The 21,463-nt window shown below is 36.2% G+C and overlaps 4 protein-coding genes and 1 long non-coding RNA gene across 5 annotated transcripts; 3 read left to right on the forward strand and 2 right to left on the reverse strand.

The window, feature by feature from the left end:
- Positions 1 to 1,903: 1,903 nt before the first annotated feature.
- Positions 1,904 to 5,025, reverse strand: LOC18055196 (oligopeptide transporter 1). Its single transcript, XM_006452569.2, has 7 exons — positions 4,840 to 5,025; positions 4,276 to 4,721; positions 4,086 to 4,183; positions 3,423 to 3,995; positions 3,051 to 3,318; positions 2,764 to 2,946; positions 1,904 to 2,675 (listed from the first exon to the last, which is right to left on the reverse strand). Exons 1-7 carry the CDS (start codon positions 4,907 to 4,909, stop codon positions 2,055 to 2,057), a joined length of 2,259 nt encoding a protein of 752 aa, XP_006452632.2. The 5' UTR covers positions 4,910 to 5,025; the 3' UTR covers positions 1,904 to 2,054.
- Positions 5,026 to 5,898: 873 nt separating this feature from the next.
- LOC18055197 (oligopeptide transporter 1) lies at positions 5,899 to 9,049 on the reverse strand. The gene is made up of 7 exons (XM_024178104.1): positions 8,782 to 9,049; positions 8,217 to 8,662; positions 8,016 to 8,113; positions 7,338 to 7,910; positions 6,948 to 7,215; positions 6,685 to 6,867; positions 5,899 to 6,585 (listed from the first exon to the last, which is right to left on the reverse strand). Exons 1-7 carry the CDS (start codon positions 8,861 to 8,863, stop codon positions 5,965 to 5,967), a joined length of 2,271 nt encoding a protein of 756 aa, XP_024033872.1. The 5' UTR covers positions 8,864 to 9,049; the 3' UTR covers positions 5,899 to 5,964.
- Positions 9,050 to 11,311: 2,262 nt separating this feature from the next.
- LOC112095896 lies at positions 11,312 to 12,146 on the forward strand. The gene is made up of 3 exons (XR_002904040.1): positions 11,312 to 11,452; positions 11,592 to 11,675; positions 12,055 to 12,146. It is a non-coding gene; the product is annotated as an uncharacterized LOC112095896 (long non-coding RNA).
- Positions 12,147 to 12,761: 615 nt separating this feature from the next.
- LOC18055198 (oligopeptide transporter 1) lies at positions 12,762 to 15,816 on the forward strand. Its single transcript, XM_024178084.1, has 7 exons — positions 12,762 to 12,841; positions 12,930 to 13,375; positions 13,582 to 13,679; positions 13,781 to 14,353; positions 14,462 to 14,729; positions 14,878 to 15,060; positions 15,161 to 15,816. The coding sequence occupies exons 1-7, from the start codon at positions 12,766 to 12,768 to the stop codon at positions 15,779 to 15,781; spliced, it is 2,265 nt and encodes a 754-aa protein (XP_024033852.1). The 5' UTR covers positions 12,762 to 12,765; the 3' UTR covers positions 15,782 to 15,816.
- Positions 15,817 to 17,464: 1,648 nt separating this feature from the next.
- On the forward strand, positions 17,465 to 20,686 carry LOC18055199 (oligopeptide transporter 1). The gene is made up of 7 exons (XM_006452572.2): positions 17,465 to 17,594; positions 17,710 to 18,158; positions 18,260 to 18,357; positions 18,443 to 19,015; positions 19,116 to 19,383; positions 19,528 to 19,710; positions 19,889 to 20,686. The coding sequence occupies exons 1-7, from the start codon at positions 17,465 to 17,467 to the stop codon at positions 20,507 to 20,509; spliced, it is 2,322 nt and encodes a 773-aa protein (XP_006452635.2). The 3' UTR covers positions 20,510 to 20,686.
- The last annotated feature ends 777 nt before the right edge of the window (positions 20,687 to 21,463 follow it).

Consider the following 21,463-nt stretch of genomic DNA (forward strand, 5'->3'; position numbering starts at 1 on the left):
GAGGGATGAATTCAAAGGGATTTTTTTATTTTGTTAATCCTTTTATCATGAGAGTATTAATTATTATAAGATGATGCTATAAAGAAGATGAATGGTAATATCCTTGAAAATTTTATTGATGATGAGTGATTGAAGATGAGATACTGTAATTCTTCATGAGAGGAAAATAGTTTTTTTAGTACTAATTTAAAGATATTTTTATCTTGTTATTAATATTAATGTGCTAGGATAACTAATATGTCGTGATTATAAATAGGAATTCTTTTGACACTTATAAAAAAATTATAAATGAAAAAAAGTGTAAGGAGATAATTTGAATTTTTATAGTATAGGTAAGCAGAAAATTTTATAATATTTATGAATAACTTATAAATAATATAGAGTGAAAAGGGTTCAACGAAATTTTACAGTAACAAGACAGACAAAAGTTGTTGTGACGAGCGTGATATTTCCACCCACAAATTTTGTAATCCACCCTACTTTAACAAAACAATTATAAAAAATTTTCATTATTTTTAAAATTTCAAATAAAGAAGAATTCAGAAGAATTAATCAATTAAATATATTTTAATTTATTTTGTTGTGACTTATATGTTTTTAATTATATTTGACTAATAAGATTGTTTTAATCTAAATTTAAATTGACTTTTTTTACCCTTAAAGGGTAAAAATACCAAAAAAATAATTTAACTTCAATAATTTTTTTTATTTTATACAAAATTCATTATTTCTAAATAGTTAATTCTACCTTATTAGTATGATTATTAATTTTTAATTAAACTAACATAATGTCTTTATCAGAAAATACTCATTAAATTGTTAGGCTGTCAAATTTATGTTATTTACAGGTAAAATATTAAAAATTATTAGATTTCATTTAAGAAGTTAGATTATAAGTTACAAAATTAAGTACCCAAAGTATTAGATAAAAAAACATATATTTTTTTGAGGCAAGTGGGTCATTTTATGTCACAAAGCAAAATAATTACATAGAACTTATTTTAAAGCTACTTTAATAGTAAAAAAAACTAAGTAAGAAAAAAAATATGAGAATGATTTAATTAATTAATTACATAATTTTTTGTTGATTTGTATTTATTAGAAAAAAATTGTATTTATTGAAAATATTTTTTTAAAAATGAAGTGGATTTACATAAATAATGAGGTGCAAATATCTCCACCGATGTAACTTACAACGATGGATCCTAATTAATCTAATACCTTCGTGGTCCCTAATTATTAATAAAATCACAATGAAAGACATTGTGTCTATTTTTAAGTATTTTAGACCAAATACATGTATTTTTCTAATTTTCACAGGCCCCTATTGATTTTGGTCAAATTCTGATAAAGTCCGCTAAGAATAGAATTGAGTAATGCTTTTTTTTTTTTTTTTTGGATGGAAAGGGAGAATGTGGTTACCAAACAAAGAGTAATGTTTGATTTGGATTAATCGGTTCAAAATTGATGAACCAATTAGCTCTTAGAGCAATTTGAATATCTAAAAAGAAAATTAATAAACAAATCATATTAGCATATTAGTCGGTTTGCCTCTTAAATCGAACTTTGTTTTGATATTTTATTCATTTAAGCAAAAGAATTATTAATATAAAAAGTTAAAAATTACTTAACATGTAACAATCACAAACCGATATTTATAAGCCTAGATTTATCATTTATAATACTACAAAATCAACTTATATAAGAATTTATTCATGATGCAACAAAGATCATTAATTTTATTAAGAAATTCTTATCATATGATCATTTAGTCCAACTCAGAGATGTTTGTAACTCAATGGTTATTCAGTAAATGTGATAATGCCCATTCAACTTTAAAAAAAAAAAAAATTTCTCTACCAGTAATGTTATGGAAAAAAATAAAATCATCCACATTATTTTATTAACAAGGTTAATGACACATCACTGTACAAAGGGTGGGGAGAGGCGTTACAAATCCTCGGAACTATGACTTTTGACAAAGTTTTTCTACTTTTAAACACGTGAGAGGAGTAATTCCTCAGGATTTTGTTTTTCCTTTTTCCTGAGAATTTTCAACGAACAGGGCAGCCCTTGCTCTTAACACCAGGAGCTGTAGGACATTTAGCCAATGGACAATGATCACCGCTGTCCAAACCCCACCAGTTTGGACCAAAATTATCATAATTTTGAAGAGCAAAATAAATTACAACTCCCATGAATGCAATTCCAGCATCCAGAGCACCTGACAAAATATATGTATGCCTAGCCCACCAGGCCTTGTACTTTCGGTAAATGTAATAGTTGAAGAAAATTCCAACAACGCCCCACGTGTTAAAGTGCACGGCTTTAGCTGTCGGCATAGATGATGCTGTTCCAATGATAATAGGCATGTGAATCTGCTTGATCCACCGCTTCTTTGGGAATTTGCGGGAAAGCAGCCACACTGGAACTGGTGCAAGGAACCCAATTAGGAAGCACCAGTTCATTTCTGGGTAGATGCCTTCTTTAGTGAACATTTTTCCAGGACCTATGACACCCCAGATGATTGAAGCACTGTAAAAAACGTCGTCTCCTGGACATGTCCATGGACTCCCCTCCGGCAGCGCGGCTGGGTCACAAATGTCCTTTATGGAACCGAGAAGCCACCATGCTGTGCCGAAGTAGACACTCGAGGCAACTACCGTTCCAACTAACTGATTACGTCAATGATTCGAAAAGTTTAATATTGGATACAATCAATTTCGGTCAAATGAAATAGTAACAACTTTAATTTAACTTCACCTGAACAATGAACATGGATTTAGGAGGGATTTTCATATAGTGGCCTAATTTGAAGTCTGAAAGAAAAGCCAGGGCCTGCGCCATGCTTATATAGCCATAGGTCTTGAACACTACATTTGCAACAGGCTTTCCAGGATACAAAAACCCAATAATCAACTCGGTGATCACATTGAGTCCTGGTTGCTGCGAGAGTGACAGACGTACATATAAACGCATTCATTCCTGGGTGTAAAATATGCAAAACCGAATGGAATCGTAGCTAGAAAGAAAGATGCACGTTAAGGTACCTGGTTTGTAGTTGCATTAATTATTCCAATGGGTAAGGTGAAACCTAGCGCGATGAGACAAGCAAGTAAAAGTCCCCACCATGGAAGTTGCAATACTTTGCCAAAACCTTCACAAGCATAAAGGGCAAGTGCCACTGACACAACCAAAACAGCATGAAACCACCATCCGGGAACAGAATCATAGTTCCTCTTCATCATTCTTGTATGCACATCAGCAAACTTATCTCCTACTGCATCTTTTGTTTTCATCCACATTTCCATAATGTTTCTGCAAAGAAAAAGTTTGAGAAAGTTGTTAGCTTAAATACTTGTTTCTAAATAGCTTAGATACTTGTTTCCAGAGTTAATATATAGAAAAAAATGGTTTCATACTTTCCATCAAAGAGAGCCACATGACTGATGGAAGCTGTCAATGTGGCAAAGCTCAGCCCGTAGATGAAGGCGAAGAAGACACTTAAATAGAGTTTGCTGTAGCCATTATAAGCTTCTACGTTGAGATCAAAAGTCTCTTTGTTGAGAACTCGATCAACATTATATTTATGACCTTGTGCATCGAAAGTCGCAGCACTGAAAATGGGAAATCGTTTGGCTTCGTATACGTTGTTCCAGTAAAAGATGGGAAGAAGAATGTACATGACTAAGGCAAAACCAACTAAAGTATTGACAATGGAAAACAATGGTGTCGCTAATGGACTCCCCAAGAAGCTAGAAACCGTAGACCAGTCGATTCCAATGGCACCAATGCCTAAGCCACTCAGTCCTGAACCTATCTGTTGAGCTGTGACAGATCTTTTCCATATCCAGCAAACAAAAGAAAGAGCAGTAAGGGAAGGGAAAAGGTATCCTGGGACGATATAATAAGCAAAACTCGATACAAACACCACGAAAAAGAATTGTATCCTGGTAAGTCCTCCCTTTGGCCTCTTCTCTTTTTCATGTAGTGCCCTGCAATTTTTTTTTTTATAACAGATTGAATAAATGCATCGTGTTGCTTCAAGTTCAAAAAATGGTGGAATTTGGAAGATGAATGAGCACCTGAATAGAGAAACTTGAACCAGGTTTGCTGGCCACCACATGTATGGAGAGTCCACGAGGTATCTTCTGAATAAACCAGCCCACCCATAACCAAGCATCTGAATTGCCCAAAACAAAATATAAAAATCAAAGTTGAGAAACTTTTAGAATGTTTTGTAACTGTAGTACTAATGTAAAATTGTAAATATACCTGAGTTGTTAGTGCAAGCAACAAGGCCGCTACCGGATGTATACTTCTTTTATAGAAAGCCCTGAGCATTGCAATAATATGGACAGCATAAACACCACTAGCTCCACAGCTAGCGAAAATGGTGATCAAAACATGTTCTTTAATATTGAAAGGCCCCGGATTAAATGAGAATGACCAGTTCGTTATTGGACATTTAAATTTCTTTGTTGGAAGTGTTGCAGCCATCAGTTTTCCTATCGGCAGAACAAGAATCTGTGCCGAAACTGAACTCACAGTCAGTTGATTCTGGCGAAACCCGAAGAACCGGTTCAAAAATGCAAGAAGGCCACATGACAGTATCCCCAGAACCCATGTTCTGAATGTTAAAACTGGCAGCGATGGATCATCAGTAATGGGAACTGTGAGCCTCACTTCCTCAATTGGGTTATCGTTAACTTCTCCATCTCCTGCATGAAAAATTCGACAACATCATGTAAACATACTGGAGGTCAATATCCACGACACCACATTTTTTACCCAAAATTCTTACATTATTTTCAATCCGAAAAAAAAAAAAAAATTTACCAGAGATGCGGAGATGCCTATCCGAGTACTCGGATTGAGGGACACTACCATCATGATCATAAAGTGTCATGTTTTGTCCTGAGACAAAATGGCAGTCCCTCAATGAACTTTTGTTTAGAGCATAGACATAAATAAACTCGCTATTTTTCCTGCTTTTAAGGCTTGGCTTCCTTAATATGTGGTACAAATTTTTGCTCGTTACAGTCTGTGCAAGCAGGCAAGGGTTTAATTTTATGACAGTAGCGGTTTTCACGCCTGAATTCTGCTTAGTCAAGCAAGCAAATCTAAAAATAGTAAACTTATTTCCTAAAAACTGAGATTATATGGAATCTTTGACTTCAAACTGCTTGAGAAATAAGGGTGATCACTTATTTTGTTTTTTTTAATGTATCTTGCATAAATTACAATCCATGTTCTTTTGACGCTTAGCATCCATTAATTACAAACCACGTTCTTTCGCCATTAGCCGCCCGTATTAACCATCCATTTGATGAATGGTCAATGCCAAAAGATCGTGGATTGTAATTTATGCAACCGTCAGCAGTTGTGCTGGTGCTCTTAACAATGTTTAGCATAAGTTTAAGCTGTTAACAATGTTTAGCATAGGGTTAAGCTCCCTTGTGAGCTCTCTCCCCCCCCCCCCCCCCCCCCCCCCCAAACAAAAATGTGAAATAGGAGAAAATTCCCAATAAATTTGTGGGCTGTTAAAAATACAGCGTTCGAGCCCACAAACTTATTTGTATACAAGTTATGTGACATTGGAGAAAATAAATCATAAGGACAAGAAAATATTTTCTACATAACCAATAACCCAATACAGTAATGTCACCTTAATTTGTACGAGCTTTACTGCCCTATGTTATTTAGATGATTACCAATTTTTATTGGTCAATTTGCAAGTAGGATAACATTTAATTTCACTGTGTTGGTTGGGATTAAAAAGAATCGATAAACATAAAATCCAACAAAGAATTTCTCCTTTTTTTTCATGCTTATATGATTAAGAATACATTTGTACTAATAATAATAATGATATAAAATCCAACAATTCTTCACAAAATTCAATGCATATAATTTAAGCTATGCTCTTGCTAAAAGGAAATCTTCTTGTTAATTAATAAGCACTTAAAACACGGGGCATCCTTCAATCACAATTCCTGGAGCTGTAGGGCAAGTTGCCAAGGGACAATGATCAGTGCTATCCAAACCCCACCAATGCGGACCGAAAATATCATAAGATTGGAGGGTCAAGAAAAGGAAAACTCCCATGAATGCAACCCCAGCATCCAATGCTGCCGATAAAATGTAGGTATGTCGGGCCCACCAGCCCTTAAACCTTCTGTAAACATAGTAGTTGAAGAAAATTCCAACAGCTGCCCAGCTCAGATAGTGCACAGCTCTAGCTGGTGGCATGTTCCCTGTGCCTCCTAAAATAATGGGGATATGAATCAGCCCGATCCATTTTATCTCAGGGAATTTCCGCGAAAGAAACCAGATGGGAACTGGTGCAAGTAAGCCTACTAGGAAGAACCAGTTCAATGCAGGGTACACGCCTTCTTTTGTGAACATTTTTCCTGGACCTACAATACCCCAGATGATCGAAGCACTGTAAAATACATCATCTCCTGGACATGTCCATGGACTCCCTTCTGGCAGCGCAGATGGGTCACAGATATGCTCAACGGATGTGAGAAGCCACCAGGCAGTGCCAAAGTAGACACTTGAAGCAACAACTGTTCCAATTAGCTGATGGTGTAAATTAAAAAAACAAAGAAAAACATGTATCAGTAATTCATATATAAACAGGAGTCGATGTGAAGAACAGTGAAATTTATCATCACGTACTTGAACAAGGAACATGGATTTAGGAGGGATTTTCATGTAGTGCCCTAATTTGAAGTCTGCGAGAAAACTGAGAGCTTGTGACATGCTGATATAGCCATAGGTCTTGAAAGCCACATTTGCTAGAGGCCTCCCGGGATACATATACCCAATAATCAATTCTGTGATCACATTTAATCCCGGTTGCTGCATATCACCAATTTTGGTTAGAATAATATTAAACAGGATAACAATGGCTTGTGTACCTACATGAATGATGTTCATACCTGGTTTGTGGTGGCTTGAATTATACCAATAGGTAAGGTAAAGAATAAAGCAATAGCACAAGCCAGTAAAATTCCCCACCATGGGAGCTGTAGCTGTTTATCAAAACCCTCACAGGCATAGATAGAAAGAGCAACTGTCGCAACCAATATAATATGAAACCACCATTGAGGCACTGCTTCATAGTGCTTTTTCATCAATCTTGTGTGAACATCAGCAAACTTATCTCGTGCGGCAGACGTTGTCCGCTTCCACATTTGCCAAATGTCACTACTCAGATTTTTCATGATAGAAAGGGAGCAAATTATGCAAAAATTGTTAAACCAGAAGATTTCTTGCACGAGAAGAAAACAATTTTTTTTTTAAATTTACGTAATTGTTGATGATCTTACCTTCCATCGAAGAGAGCAACATGCGAAATTGTAGCTGTCAAGGTTGCAAAGCTCAATCCATAATTGAAGGCAAAGAAGGGAGAAAGGTACAGTTTGCTATAACTGTTAAAAGCGTCATGATCAAGATCAAAGGTTGCCTCATTGAGGATTCTGGAAATATTGTAAGGCTGACCAGTGGAGTCGAAAGTGTGAGAACTGAAAATGGGGAATCGCTTTGCTTCGTACGTATTAGTCCAGTAAGCAATGGGAACTAGAACATAGAGATTTAAGATAAACCCAGCTAGCACATTGATGATGGCAAACACTGGTGAGGCTAAAGGACTTCCCAAGAAACTAGCAACAGTAGACCAGTCAAGGCCGAAAGAGCCAATGCCCAGGCCATTAAGGCCTGCACCAATCTGCTGTGCCGTGACTGAGTTCTTCCAAATCCAGCAAACAAAGGAGAGGGCAGATAGAGTAGGGAAAAGATAGCCTGGAACGACATAATAAGCAAAGCTTGACGCAAAGACCATGAAAAAGAACTGCAGCCTTGTAAGCCCTCCCTTCGGTCTTTTTTCTTTCTCATGCAATGCCCTGGAGTTAGCAAAAGTAACTTGTCATTATGAGAAAGCGATTAATCCTCTGATTATTGCAGAATTGCACATAAGAAATTTGTCGATGTGGGAAAGAGTTGAATACCTGAATAGAGAGACTTGGACCAAATTTGCCGGCCACCACATGAAGGGAGAATCAACAAGGTATTTTCTGAACAAACCAGCCCAGCCGTAACCAAGCAACTGGATTTCATCAAACAGTATGAATAAGTTTCTATGTTTTTCTGGTCGTAATCACACGTATTATTCGAATGAAAAGAAGGGAATACGACCAACAAAATTTTACCTGAGTAGTTTGCGCCAGCAACATGGCTGCTAAGGGGTTCAGCTTTCTCTTATAGAAAGCCTTGACAATAGTAATAATATACACTGCATACACACCACCTGCTCCACAGTTGGCAAAGATGGTGATCAACACATGTTCTTTCAGATTGAAAGGTCCCGGATTCATTGAAAATGTCCATTTTGTGAGCGGTACTCGGATTGGTTTCGATGGAAGTGTTGCAGCCATTAACTTTCCTAGCGGAAGAACAATAATCTGTGCTGAAATCGAACCTACACTCAGCTGATTCTGTCGAAATCCAAAGAATCGGTTCAAGAAGGAAAGAACAACACATGAGATGATCCCAAGAAACCATGTTCGAAACGTTAAGGCCGGCTGTGAAGGATCATCAGTAATTGGCACAGTGAGCCTCACTTGCTCAATTGGGCTATCATTCACCTCTTCATCTCCTGCATGCATCAACAAAACAACATACAGCATGCAAGACTCGCCATATTAAAATAAGAAATGTACATTTTTATGCAATGCATCAAAATCACATGTTCCTAAAAGAGTATAAAATAAGCACCAATTATCTTTATCTCCGTTTGGGGTTTTTCAAGTGACAAAGCTTGAGGGACACCATCCTCCTCAATATTTCTGCTTCCCATTTCTCTCCTTGACTATAAAAAGGCAGAGTCCCTCAATAGAAATTTGTGCACAACCGGAACTTTTACTACAGGATGGCAACTTTCATGCTTGAAATCTGCGAATAGTGATCAATGAAGGTGATTTCAAAATGGAGTTTTGCTTCGGAGAATTAAATTGAAACTACACAGTAAAAACATGACTAGTTTGAACAGAGGAATGGAGATGACTAATCGAACGATCCTCTCTGGCATTAACCCAAAATGGGAAAAGCAATAAAAAAAAAAAAAAATGGAAACGAGAATCTGTAAGAGTACAGGAGGGAGGAATTTTAGAAGGTAATTAATTCTATATCTATATATGAATGTAAACAGATTAGCTGACAACTGTGCACATAAACAAAGTTTGTCAAAATTCTGTGCCCTGCAAAGTGATCATGGAAGCTTATGAAAGCATGAGATTCTGTCTCGAGAAAATATGCATTACACTCGTATTATGATTATTATTTTATTGATTCTTAATCTTGAATTATTACTAATGGACATGTGACACAAGGTCATTAGAAAATTCCAACAGATTCCTTTTTCCTTCCATATAAACATGGATACTTAGGTTAATTGACAACGAATTGTGACGGTCACATATATAAATATAAATATATTCATCTTTTGCTTGTGACCAAAACAAGATTCACATGTTCTGAACCGCTGATGTTCAATTCCTTGTGGCCCAAAATCTTTCTTTTATTAAAAAATTAAGCAACTTAAAAACGAGTCGTGGATCACAGCTGTGTGTTCTTCACAATCATAAATGCACAGATAAAGATTCAACGTGTGAACATATATTACTGTTCTATTTATTTTTGTCATTAATGGGAATAACAGATTATGGTCGGTTAATTTTCCAAATAAAATCAATTAATTGAGAGAGGATTCCGGAATCAACAACTTGATGTGTATCTTCTAAAACGAATTATCTTCTGAGCTGGAATTTGATTACATGTCACAGATTTCATGCCAAATAAAACTCTAAGAAAATGAATGTTTCCGTGATAAATATTGAATACCCAAAAGAAAATAAGGGTCAAAATGAATTTGGCATGATATGAGGGTCAAATTCAATCTCCATTAAGGAAAAGGGTCAAAATGAATTTAGCATGATATGAGGGTCAAATTCAATCTCCATTAAGGAAAATTAATAAGGATATGTAAGTAATTTACGTTACTCATAATGGAAAAATCAGTGACTTAAACATTATCAGAATCTGTAATTTTTGGGATGCCAGAAATTGACAACTTGATAAATCTAAAATTATATGGGATAATAAGTTAAAAAAAAAAAGGCTGGCTTTATATTTGGTTATGGAAATTGGAAATAGTGATCGATGCCCAGCTTTGATTGCACGTTGTAAAGATTTTTTTACCCCCTAATTTTATTAACAATTTTTATAAACATATAAACATTTCATTGAAAGATCATTTTATAAACATTTTATTGAAAGAACATTTTATTTTTACCTCGATCTAAAATGCTAGCCAGACCAGTGAGATTGAAGATTATCAAAAAGAAATTAGTTTAAGGGTGTAGAGTAAAAAAAATAATTTTTAAAATTTAGTGAGTGTGTGTGAGTAAAAGAGTGTTCAAAGTATAATTTAGCATGCAAGTGGCTCTGCCCTTTATCCTTATGTGAAAATGAACCAAATATAGTAATTTACAGCCTGAAAAATTAGTACTCTTTTTTATATCACAGACAATTACTAAAGCATATATATACACACACATAAAGTGTTTTGGGCAGGTTACATTGCAGCCAGTATGCCCCATGCCAAGGAACCTGAAAATTCATAAACTCATATCATTTGGTAATCCTCTCTTTGTCTTTCCCAATTATCTAGTAGGTTTCATATACGTATGAATTATAATCTCTAATTAAGATCAGGTTTATTCATTCACATGCATTCATATTTCTAGTTACCTTCTATAGCTGCATGCGCGAACAAGATTAATTCATCTTTGAATTTTCATTTTCTTCTTCTTTGCGTAGTTTCTGAAGTATATATCAATCTCTATCAAATTATTATTTTAGCCATGTATCATTAGGATGGGCTTTTTTTTGCTTGGTGGGGGGGGGGGGGGGGGGGGGCTTAAATTAATGAGCTACCCAAAAGAGTGGAACTTACCAGCCAATTAAATGTTTGAAGTTTCGTGAAAAGAATATGAGAGAATCTAAAAGCAACTCAGATGCTAGCACCAGCCTGCAAAAATGCAAAAAGATTGCGGTACTAAACTGGTGGTGAAAGTCATTTTATTTTTAGAAAACATTGACACTTTCTTCGCAGCCCAGTGGAAAAAAGAAAAGATGCACCCTCTAACCTTTAAAAATTTTCCGAAAAAAAATCAATGGTTATTATGATGTGTTTCTAAATTTGTAGTTTGGAATTTCTGTTAAAGCATTTAACAGACATGGCATCAAGTGTGGGGTTCAGATGACTGCTGGAAATAAAACAGTTTCAATGTATTTGCTGGAAAATACAAGTACAATACGGAGGCTGGTCATTCAGAGTCCAGATTCTTGATTCTGTTTTGTTCTCAACCTCGTCGATTTTTCAGCTGTCCACTTAACCATTTTATTTGTTCTCTTCTTTTTTATTGTTTGATCAAATTCTTCATTTTACTTTGATTGCATTAATTCCTCCATCTTCATTAGGCTTCAATCACAGCACTAATAAATAAGGAGCCTTTCATTTACAGTGCAACATTGCAAGATTGTGTCAGCAATGCAGCAGATCCAGAATGAATTACAAGATACAACGCCTTTTTTGCTGATTTAACTTGGTAATCTTTTTTGCCCTTTTCTTTTAAATTATACCATATCAATAAATACAGATTCATCAGAATCAACGTGCCGTCTCATTAATTTGAAGACAAACACTAGTAGAATATCTCTGAAAAAGTAGCATCATAACAATTGAGGATGACTGGTGAAGCATAATTGCATTCTGAGAAAACAATGGGAAGAATGAAAATAAAATTATTGCCCACAATGCTAGCCTGCAAGTAGCTTCTTGTCTTTTTCTTGATCATTTGGCTGATTACGAGTTGTTTTCTCATCACCGTAGCCATCTATCTTACATCTTTTAAATCATTTTCATTCATTATTTTACTCCCTTTAAATCATTTTCATTCATTATTTTACTCCACTCCTTTGAGACAGATCAACTGCTAGACAGGAGAGTGTTGGACAGAAGAAACAACCACCAGCAACGCAAATTTAAACGGGGTTATAAACGGCATCTTGGGGTTCCCAAAGAGGTAAGACAGGAGATGATGTTATTTTCCCCCCATTTAGATATTTGAGAGATCTTATTTTATTAAAAACAATAACCGAAATCTGAATAAAAATAATAAGTTTTATGAAGGAAAAAATGACTTGCTTATGATACAAGTATAGGTGATCTTAACTGATAAGTATGGACTTGTTGATATTTGCATATACCCAAGATGTACTCTCATCTTACAAAATCATTTGCATCACAGGTGAATTGATGCAAAAGAAAAAGAAAAAGAAAATATGGGGGATAATCTAAAATACTACAATGTATAAAGATAAGCACAACTGCTAGAAGTTAATGCAAGGAAACAGCTCCCAGAAATAAGTGCATGACAAGAGCTTTTTGTCAAAAAAAAAAAAAAAAAATACCACATTATGTCATGAAGCTACTTTCAAAGGCTTGCTTTGTGAACTGCATTTTTTACTCTTTGAACTGTATAGAATTAGAATATATTAGCTTATCATTTAATTTGATGAAGAAAGAATACAAAAAACATATATTTAACAGTTGTGAGCTTGCAAGCACATATACATTGGATATACACATATGCATACTGAGCATTGCCATTATAGTGCAAGAACAGGAGGAGAGATATGGGAAGTTATGATGAAGATGGAGTTACCAAAACTAAGGCACTGGAAAAGCATCAAACTGATATTGATGTCAACGGTAATCTTCTATGTCTGTCTGTAAAAAACAAGATTTTTTATTTTTAAATAAATCTATGAATCAAGGCATTGTCATTTTAATTATGCAGGAGGTGAAGAAGTTAATGACAACCCAATTGAGGAAGTTAGGCTTACTGTGCCAATCACAGATGACCCTTCACAGCCAGTATTAACATTTCGAACATGGATTCTTGGGATAACATCATGTGGCCTTCTGGCATTTGTAAACCAGTTCTTCGGTTACCGCCAGAATCAGCTGTCTGTTGGTTCAGTTTCAGCACAAATTCTTGTTCTCCCAATTGGAAAGCTAATGGCTGCCACACTTCCAACAAAGCAAATGCGAGTCCCATTTACAAAATGGTCGTTTTCATTGAATCCAGGGCCATTCAATCTGAAAGAACATGTGTTAATCACCATTTTTGCTGGCTGTGGAGCAAGTGGTGTTTATGCAGTAAACATAATCACAATTGTCAAGGCTTTTTACAACAGAAGTCTGCATCCAGTAGCAGCCATGTTGCTAGTACAGACTACTCAGGTACAACTGGATATTTCATTTGACATATTTCATCTTACATTATGTATTACGTATAATTAAACTGAAATTTTTCCATTTATCACGAAATTAATTGCCTTTATCCTTAGATTATTGAATTTTCGTCATAAGACTTTCGGGAATGATATGATAGAGACTGTTTGATTCCAAAAATGGATTAAGACGGTATGTGTTTTGGTTAAATTTAGCTGCTTGGATACGGGTGGGCCGGTATCTTCAGAAAATACCTTGTCGATTCTCCTTACATGTGGTGGCCTTCAAACCTGGTTCAAGTCTCTTTATTCAGGTACTCATCAATCTCACACATTGAAAAATTCCGTACGCCTGGTCCTGAACTCCAGATCTATTTCCTAATATGGGAAAAAATGATAAAAATGCCAACTGCAGGGCGTTGCATGAGAAGGAAAGGAGACCCAAGGGAGGATTAACTAGACTACAATTCTTTCTTCTTGTTTTCGTATCCAGCTTCGGTTACTACATCATACCAGGATATCTTTTCCCTTCGCTTTCTGCTCTGTCCTTTGTTTGTTTGATATGGAAGGACTCAATTACTGCACAAAAACTTGGTTCAGGCCAACACGGCCTTGGCATTGGCTCCTTTGGTCTTGATTGGTCAACTGTTGCCGGCTTCTTAGGAAGTCCCCTAGCCACACCATTCTTTGCCATTGCCAATATCCTAGCGGGGTACTTTTTGTTTCTCTATGTCCTTGTTCCCATTGCTTATTGGTCTAATGCATTTGAAGCCAAGAAATTCCCGTTGTTTTCCTCTAAAACTTTCGACTCTGATGGCCAAGTCTACAACATTACCAGAATCCTGAATGATAAAGCCTTTGATCTTAACGAAATTGGCTACCGTAATTACAGCAAACTCTATGTTAGTGTGATCTTCGCCTATATATATGGATTGAGCTTCGCAACTCTGATGGCTAGTATTTCACATGTTGCACTTTTCGAGGGAAAGTAAGCGTCTTAATTTTTCAATCCAGAACTGTTTCTTGACAAGAATTATCGTGTTCTGACGACCTTCTGATGGTTTTCTTTTCTTTAATTTGCAAAAAAAATGAGCAGAACAATTTGGGAAATGTGGAAAAAGACAGCAACAGCTGTTAATGACAAGTTTGGTGATGTGCACACCAGATTGATGAAGAAGAATTATGAAGCAGTGCCTCAATGGTGGTTCCAAGCTATCTTGGTCTTAACCTTTGCCCTTTCGCTCTATGCGTGTGAAGGGTTCGGTAAACAGCTTCAGCTTCCATGGTGGGGACTTCTACTAGCTTGTGGCATGGCATTCTTTTTCACATTACCAGTTGGTGTGATTCAGGCCACAACGAACCTGGTATTTTCCTAATAACTCAGCACACATTATTTATATACATCGTATACTAAAAACATGTAACAGTAAACAAACGCATAATTATCACTTCATTATGCGTAGATCACTTGAGAACCAATATGCTTCTGAAAGAAATGTGCTTAATCTGCAGCAAACGGGCCTAAACGTTATAACAGAATTGGTAATCGGGTATATGTATCCTGGGAAGCCCCTTGCTAATGTGACTTTCAAGACCTATGGTTATATCAGCATGTCCCAAGCCCTTAGTTTTCTTGGAGACTTCAAATTAGGACACTATATGAAAGTCCCTCCCAAATCCATGTTCATTGTTCAGGTACTTAATTTTAACTACGTAGAAAGCTTACGCTGCTCTATATTCTCAATCTTTACATGTGATTAATTTGTTTTAAAATTCTCTTGAAATGTACCCTTAGTTAGTAGGAACTTTGGTTGCTTCAACTGCCTACTTCGGCACCGCATGGTGGCTTCTCACGTCCATTGATCACATCTGCAACCCAAGCTTGCTGCCGGAGGGGAGTCCCTGGACGTGTCCTGGTGATGAAGTTTTCTACAATGCTTCAATCATCTGGGGAGTTGTTGGACCACTCAGAATGTTTACAAACTACGGCAACTATCCACAGATGAACTGGTTCTTCCTAATAGGCTTCCTTGCCCCATTTCCAGGATGGCTGCTCTCGCGCAAATTCCCAGAAAAAAAATGGATCAAGAACATCCACATGCCCATCCTCTTGGGAGGACCGTTAAACTTGCCGTCGGCTAAAGCTGTGAACTATACGAGCTGGGCAGCTGTTGGAATCTTCTTCAACTACTATGTCTTCAGAAGATACAAGGGATGGTGGGCGCGACACAACTATATCTTATCAGCTGCTCTTGATGCTGGAGTTGCTTTCATGGCCATAATGATCTACTTCGCGCTGCAGTCGAATGATATCTTTGGTCCACAGTGGTGGGGCCTTGATTCTACTGATCATTGTCCTCTGGCAAAATGCCCCATAGCTCCGGGGATCAAGGCTGATGGCTGCCCTGTGCTTTGATGTGCGGTCATAAATCATCATTGGAACAAGTTGTGCATGCTCGTAAATTTTGAAAAAAATAAAAAATAAATTTAAAAAAAACTGCAGGATGGGGAGATCAAAATTGTAAAATGTTGTCAGCAAAAGTTTCTACAAACATGTAATATATTAATTAGTGTGTTGATGTCATCTCTTGTTAATAAACTCTTAAGAATATTCCAAAATGGCTGTATTGAAAGATGTTTGATTCATAGACTCACCTGTAAAGATGAAAAAAAAATCACTTTCCAGCCTATGTTTTATTTTTTATTTTTATTTTTTATTTTGGCTTTTAACTTCATGCTTTTGGGACATGTTACAGTAATAGACATGAAAGTGTTGCACAAAACAAAGAGTAAGTGGGAACACAATAAACCAAACCGCTTCAGGGGGCCAGCACATAATTGTGTTTGCATAGTTTGTCAAAAAAATGATTATGCTCAAACTCTTCTTACATGTTAAATTTACAGGAATGTTTATGCAATGGATTCTTTTTTTAAAAAAATAATAATAATTAATAATAGTAAGTTTTTAGGGAATTTGATAAGGATTTTTAATAGATAGTTTTTAAAACACTATTTAAAAAAGAAAAAATATATGAAAATTGTGTTTGATTTATTTGTGTGAAAATTTGGAACCAAATGAGATAGAGTGAGAAATAGAAATTAAATGACACATTAAAATGATAATAACATATAATTAAAAAAAGAAAAGTATAAATATAAAATTATAATAAAAACCAAGTAATTTTGACATCACGTGGAGGCGGAGAGACATTAAGTAGGATGTTATCTTTTAGTGGGACCCACGAAATATGAAAACGCGAAAAATTCCAGAGACAAGTTGTTTCAAACAGCTTTGCCTGCATTCGATGAATGCCAAAACTGTGGTCAATTTATTTTAATCTTTCCACAAATTCGTATCTGTCGCAAAAGCGAAATGACACAAAAACAAAAACGGGTCTATCAAACAGGTATTCTATTTTTGTTTTTGAAAAAAAAATTAAGAAAATGATAATTTTAAATTGCCAGTCACAAGAAATGATATATTTTAAAGTATTTTTTAAATTATTTTTTACTGTATTAAACCATCTGTTATCGTAAGATTATATTGGGTCCCGACTAATCTAAATTTGAGCCGAGTAAGATTACGAGGGCTGCAAAACTCTCCCAACAAGTATTTAAGTCAACTGCATTCCCAAATCTCAAACTAAATTATTTTAACTGATTAAGTTAAAACAATCTCATATCAGTTGATCTACGCGCTTGTTGGTGTATTTTTTAAATTATTATAAACCTCTTACACTTTATTTATGTTAAGAACACAAAAAAAAAGTATTTACTCACCTCTATTTTTTTATATTTTAAACAAAAATAATAACATTTAAAAAACAATATCAAATGCACATTTGGCAAATAAATGCTAGCAAGCAGCAACAGCTGTGATGAGAGAATCAAAACTATATATTAAAAAAAAAAAAACCAACCATAACAAATTGAAATATCTTACCAGACCTTGCCAACTACGCCAAGATTATAAGCTTAAATAATATATAAGATGAGGTCAATGCTTTGGCGTACCAACAAACTTTGAAAAATATAGCTTTAGGAAGAAGACAATGAAAAATATGATAACGGCTGCGGCAGTGCTGGCCTACATGCATAAATGTGCGTATCCCACTCCGCAATAAGCTTCACATTTATGTTCATGGACAGAGATATGGGAACTTATGTTGAAGGTGGTATGCTTCAATCAATGTCACCGGAGAACAGTCAAACCGACACTAGGACAAAAGGTAATCGATCCTCTTATCTCTTTATCTACAATTGTGGTGTTGGTTTATAATGCATGACAAGATTTGATGACTGGTGTGTTTGTTTTGCTCCATGGTGATGCTGCATTCCCCGCAGGAGATATGGAAGAAGCTAACGACAACCCAATTGAGGAAGTGAGGCTCACAGTTCCAATCACTGATGATCCAACGATACCGGCTTTAACATTTAGAACATGGGTTCTGGGGCTAACCTCATGCTGCCTGCTTGCTTTTGTGAACCAGTTCTTTGGTTACCGCCAGAATCAGCTGTATCTGAGTTCTATTTCAGCTCAGATTCTTGTCCTCCCCATAGGGAAGCTAATGGCTGCAACACTGCCATCAAAGCCAATTCCAGTCCCACTTACACCATGGTCATTTTCATTGAATCCAGGGCCTTTTAATTTGAAAGAACATGTTTTGATCACCATTTTTGCCGGCTGCGGATCCAGTGGTGTTTATGCGGTAAGCATAATCACAATTGTCAAGGCTTTCTACAAGAGAAGTCTGCACGTAGTACCGGCCATGATGTTAGTACACACTACTCAGGTAATCACAGTTGTTCATTCTTGCTCTGCTATCGCTTACCGAGTATATGGCAAAATTGAAGGCAAGGTATAATTAGTCTCCTGTTGCTTATTGAATATCAGTTGCTGGGATACGGGTGGGCTGGTTTATTCAGAAAATACCTTGTTGATTCCCCTTACATGTGGTGGCCAGCAAACCTTGTCCAAGTCTCCCTATTCAGGTACTCATCTCTCCCTCATATTGAACAAAATCATATGCCAAGTAGAGAATTGCTCGAATATTGAAAACATGTATGTCAACTGCAGGGCACTGCACGAAGAAGAAAAGAGAACCAAGGGAGGACTAACCAGGCTACAGTTCTTCGTCATTGTTTTCATATCAAGCTTTGCTTACTACGTCGTGCCAGGATATCTTTTCCCTTCAATATCTGCTCTCTCCTTTGTTTGTTGGATATGGAAGGACTCGGTCACAGCCCAGAAGCTTGGTTCTGGCCTCCAAGGCCTTGGTATGGGCTCCTTCGGCCTTGATTGGGCAACTGTTGCTGGCTTCTTAGGAAGTCCCCTGGCCACACCATTCTTTGCCATTGCCAATATTTTAGTTGGGTTCTTTTTGTTTCTCTATATCCTTATTCCCATTGCTTATTGGTGTAATGCATTCGAAGCCCAGAGATTCCCATTATTTTCCTCTCACACTTTTGACTATGATGGCCAAATTTACAATGTTTCTCGAATCCTCAACGAAAAGGAATTTAGTTTTGATCGTGAAGCCTATGATAATTACAGCAGACTCTATCTCAGTGTCCTGTTTGCCTTCATATATGGCTTGGGCTTTGCAACTCTAATGGCCAGTATTTCGCATGTAGCCCTCTTTGAGGGAAAGTAAGCATCTTCAACAATTTCTTAACTTCCCATTCCCTTGTGCTAATGACATATACATCGATGCTTTTTTCTTCCATTAATTTCTTTAAAAATTGAGCAGAACAATTTGGCAAATGTGGAGAAAAACAACTGCTGCAGTCAAACAACAGTTTGGTGATGTGCACACAAGACTGATGAAGAAGAACTATGAATCCGTACCCCAATGGTGGTTCCATGCTATCTTGATCTTAACGTTTGCCCTTTCCCTCTTCACCTGTGAAGGGTTTGATAAACAGTTTCAGCTTCCATGGTGGGGACTTCTACTAGCTTGTGCCATGGCATTCTTTTTCACATTACCCGTCGGGGTAATTCAAGCAACAACGAACTTGGTATATCCAAACCCAAGCCCAGATTACATGCAACTTATTGCTTTCTAGGGGAAAAAAAAATCATCACTGTTCTAATTAGATAAACGAATAGATCACATGACATATAAGAAGCTTTCTGAATAGAATTAATGTATTAATCTGCAGCAACCAGGACTTAACATTATTACAGAGATGGTTATTGGGTACATGTATCCTGGGAAGCCCCTTGCTAATGTGGCTTTCAAGACCTATGGTTATATCAGCATGGTCCAAGCCCTTGGTTTTCTTGGAGACTTCAAATTAGGTCACTATATGAAAGTCCCTCCCAAATCCATGTTCGTTGTTCAGGTAATTCATTCTTTACAGAGTTTATACTATTTCCTGTCTTTTCGTCTATAGAGTCGTTTTTGCTACCTAGTGTTCGCATGTCTACTTGTACATAGTCCTTAGCAATTCAGCACCATAATTCAGTGCCAAATTACTAAAACAATTATTATTTTTATCAATTTTCGACATCTGCCATTAGTTAGTGGGAACCATAGTTGCTTCAACTGTCTACTTCGGCACAGCGTGGTGGCTTCTTACATCTGTTGAACACATCTGCAACCCAAGTTTGTTGCCGGAGGGGAGCCCCTGGACATGTCCTGGTGATGATGTTTTCTACAATGCTTCAATCATCTGGGGAGTTGTTGGACCACTCAGAATGTTCACAAACTACGGCAACTACCCACAGATGAACTGGTTCTTCCTAATAGGCTTTCTTGCCCCATTTCCAGTGTGGCTGCTTTCGCGCAAATTCCCTGAAAAAAAATGGATCAAGAATATTCACATGCCTCTTCTCTTGGCTGGTCCAGGAAGTTTGCCATCAGCTAAGGCTGTGAACTATTTGAGTTGGGGAGCCGTTGGAATTTTCTTCAACTATTATGTTTACAGAAGGTTCAAGGGATGGTGGGCTAGGCATACCTATATTTTATCAGCAGCTTTGGATGCTGGGGTTGCCTTCATGGGTGTGTTTCTTTACTTCACCCTTCAATCCCAAGGTATCTTTGGTCCAGACTGGTGGGGTCTGGCTGCTACTGATCATTGTCCTCTGGCAAAATGCCCCATCGCACCAGGGATAAAGGTGAAAGGATGCCCAGTGGCCTGAGTTGCAGCAGAAATTCCCATTAACCAAGTTATCAACTCATGAAAGAATGAATGTAGATAACAAAGCTGTAAATTTCATTTGGAAAAATAAAATATGGTATCATTTATGATTAAGCTCTCAAAATATTTAATAAACAATCGGACAAAGAAGGTTGATTGGTTGAAGTGGCATAACGAGGCATAAATTATCAGAGTGATTCAATGAATAAAATTTTGAATAAAGATTTTGGATTAAAAAGTAATGGGAATCCAATCCAGTTGCCATTAATCTCTGCAAGAACAAGAGCCACCCTTGAAACAATGGAACCTATTCCTATCTTGAACAACTATCTAACAATTAGTAATTTATTTGTAAGTTAATATCATCTCTTGTTATTAAACTCTAAAAATATTCCAAAATGGCTGTATTGCAAGATTTTTAATTCATAGAATCAAAGGTAAAAATGAAAAAATCACTTTCCAAGCCAATTCTGTATTTATCTTTTTCTCATGAAAGTGTTGTATAAAACAGTCAGTCAGCGGCAACAAATTGATCAAAAGAGCTTTAGGGGATTGCAGCACTTTTTCCATTTATAAATTTTTATTTTTTGGGCATATATTGGTCAAAAAATGATATGCAAACTCTCACAGACTCACAAGTTAAAAATTACAGTGAAGCATATGCAGTCACTCAAAAAAAAAAAATGAAAAACATTTTCTATTTATAAAAATGAAATACAGAATTGAAGGTATAAAAAAAATGTGATAAAAGAACAAAGTTGGAAAATTGAATTTGTTGATAATCTAAAAGTTGGGTATAGCTTCACTTTGCATCCTATTATATGATGCAGCTAATAAAATACTAGAATTAAATGAAAATAAATGCAAAAAACGGAAATTAAATCTTAGTTTCATGGAAAAAGATAAAAATAAAAGAATTTTCCTAGTACTGTTAGTAAATAAATTCCAATGCTGT

Source organism: Citrus clementina, unplaced genomic scaffold (genome assembly GCF_000493195.1).
Source record: "Citrus clementina cultivar Clemenules unplaced genomic scaffold, Citrus_clementina_v1.0 scaffold_1, whole genome shotgun sequence".
NCBI lineage: Eukaryota > Viridiplantae > Streptophyta > Magnoliopsida > Sapindales > Rutaceae > Citrus > Citrus x clementina.

What these genes read in the sequence shown, in the direction of transcription:
- LOC18055199 (XM_006452572.2), top strand. Translation starts at nt 17,465, where the DNA reads ATGTGCGTATCCCACTCCGCAATAAGCTTCACATTTATGTTCATGGAC. An exon ending in AACCGACACTAGGACAAAAG is followed by an intron (nt 17,595 to 17,709) that starts GTAATCGATCCT and finishes CATTCCCCGCAG; the next exon opens with GAGATATGGAAGAAGCTAAC. An exon ending in TTCAAGCAACAACGAACTTG is followed by an intron (nt 19,384 to 19,527) that starts GTATATCCAAAC and finishes ATTAATCTGCAG; the next exon opens with CAACCAGGACTTAACATTAT.
- LOC18055196 (XM_006452569.2), bottom strand. Translation starts at nt 4,909, where the DNA reads ATGACACTTTATGATCATGATGGTAGTGTCCCTCAATCCGAGTACTCG. An exon ending in TAGGCATCTCCGCATCTCTG is followed by an intron (nt 4,722 to 4,839) that starts GTAAATTTTTTT and finishes TTTTTCATGCAG; the next exon opens with GAGATGGAGAAGTTAACGAT. An exon ending in GTTCAAGTTTCTCTATTCAG is followed by an intron (nt 3,996 to 4,085) that starts GTGCTCATTCAT and finishes AAAAAATTGCAG; the next exon opens with GGCACTACATGAAAAAGAGA.
- LOC18055197 (XM_024178104.1), bottom strand. Translation starts at nt 8,863, where the DNA reads ATGGGAAGCAGAAATATTGAGGAGGATGGTGTCCCTCAAGCTTTGTCA. An exon ending in AACGGAGATAAAGATAATTG is followed by an intron (nt 8,663 to 8,781) that starts GTGCTTATTTTA and finishes TGATGCATGCAG; the next exon opens with GAGATGAAGAGGTGAATGAT. An exon ending in TGCTGGCGCAAACTACTCAG is followed by an intron (nt 8,114 to 8,216) that starts GTAAAATTTTGT and finishes GATGAAATCCAG; the next exon opens with TTGCTTGGTTACGGCTGGGC.
- LOC18055198 (XM_024178084.1), top strand. Translation starts at nt 12,766, where the DNA reads ATGGGAAGTTATGATGAAGATGGAGTTACCAAAACTAAGGCACTGGAA. An exon ending in GTTGCACTTTTCGAGGGAAA is followed by an intron (nt 14,354 to 14,461) that starts GTAAGCGTCTTA and finishes AAAAATGAGCAG; the next exon opens with AACAATTTGGGAAATGTGGA. An exon ending in TTCAGGCCACAACGAACCTG is followed by an intron (nt 14,730 to 14,877) that starts GTATTTTCCTAA and finishes CTTAATCTGCAG; the next exon opens with CAAACGGGCCTAAACGTTAT.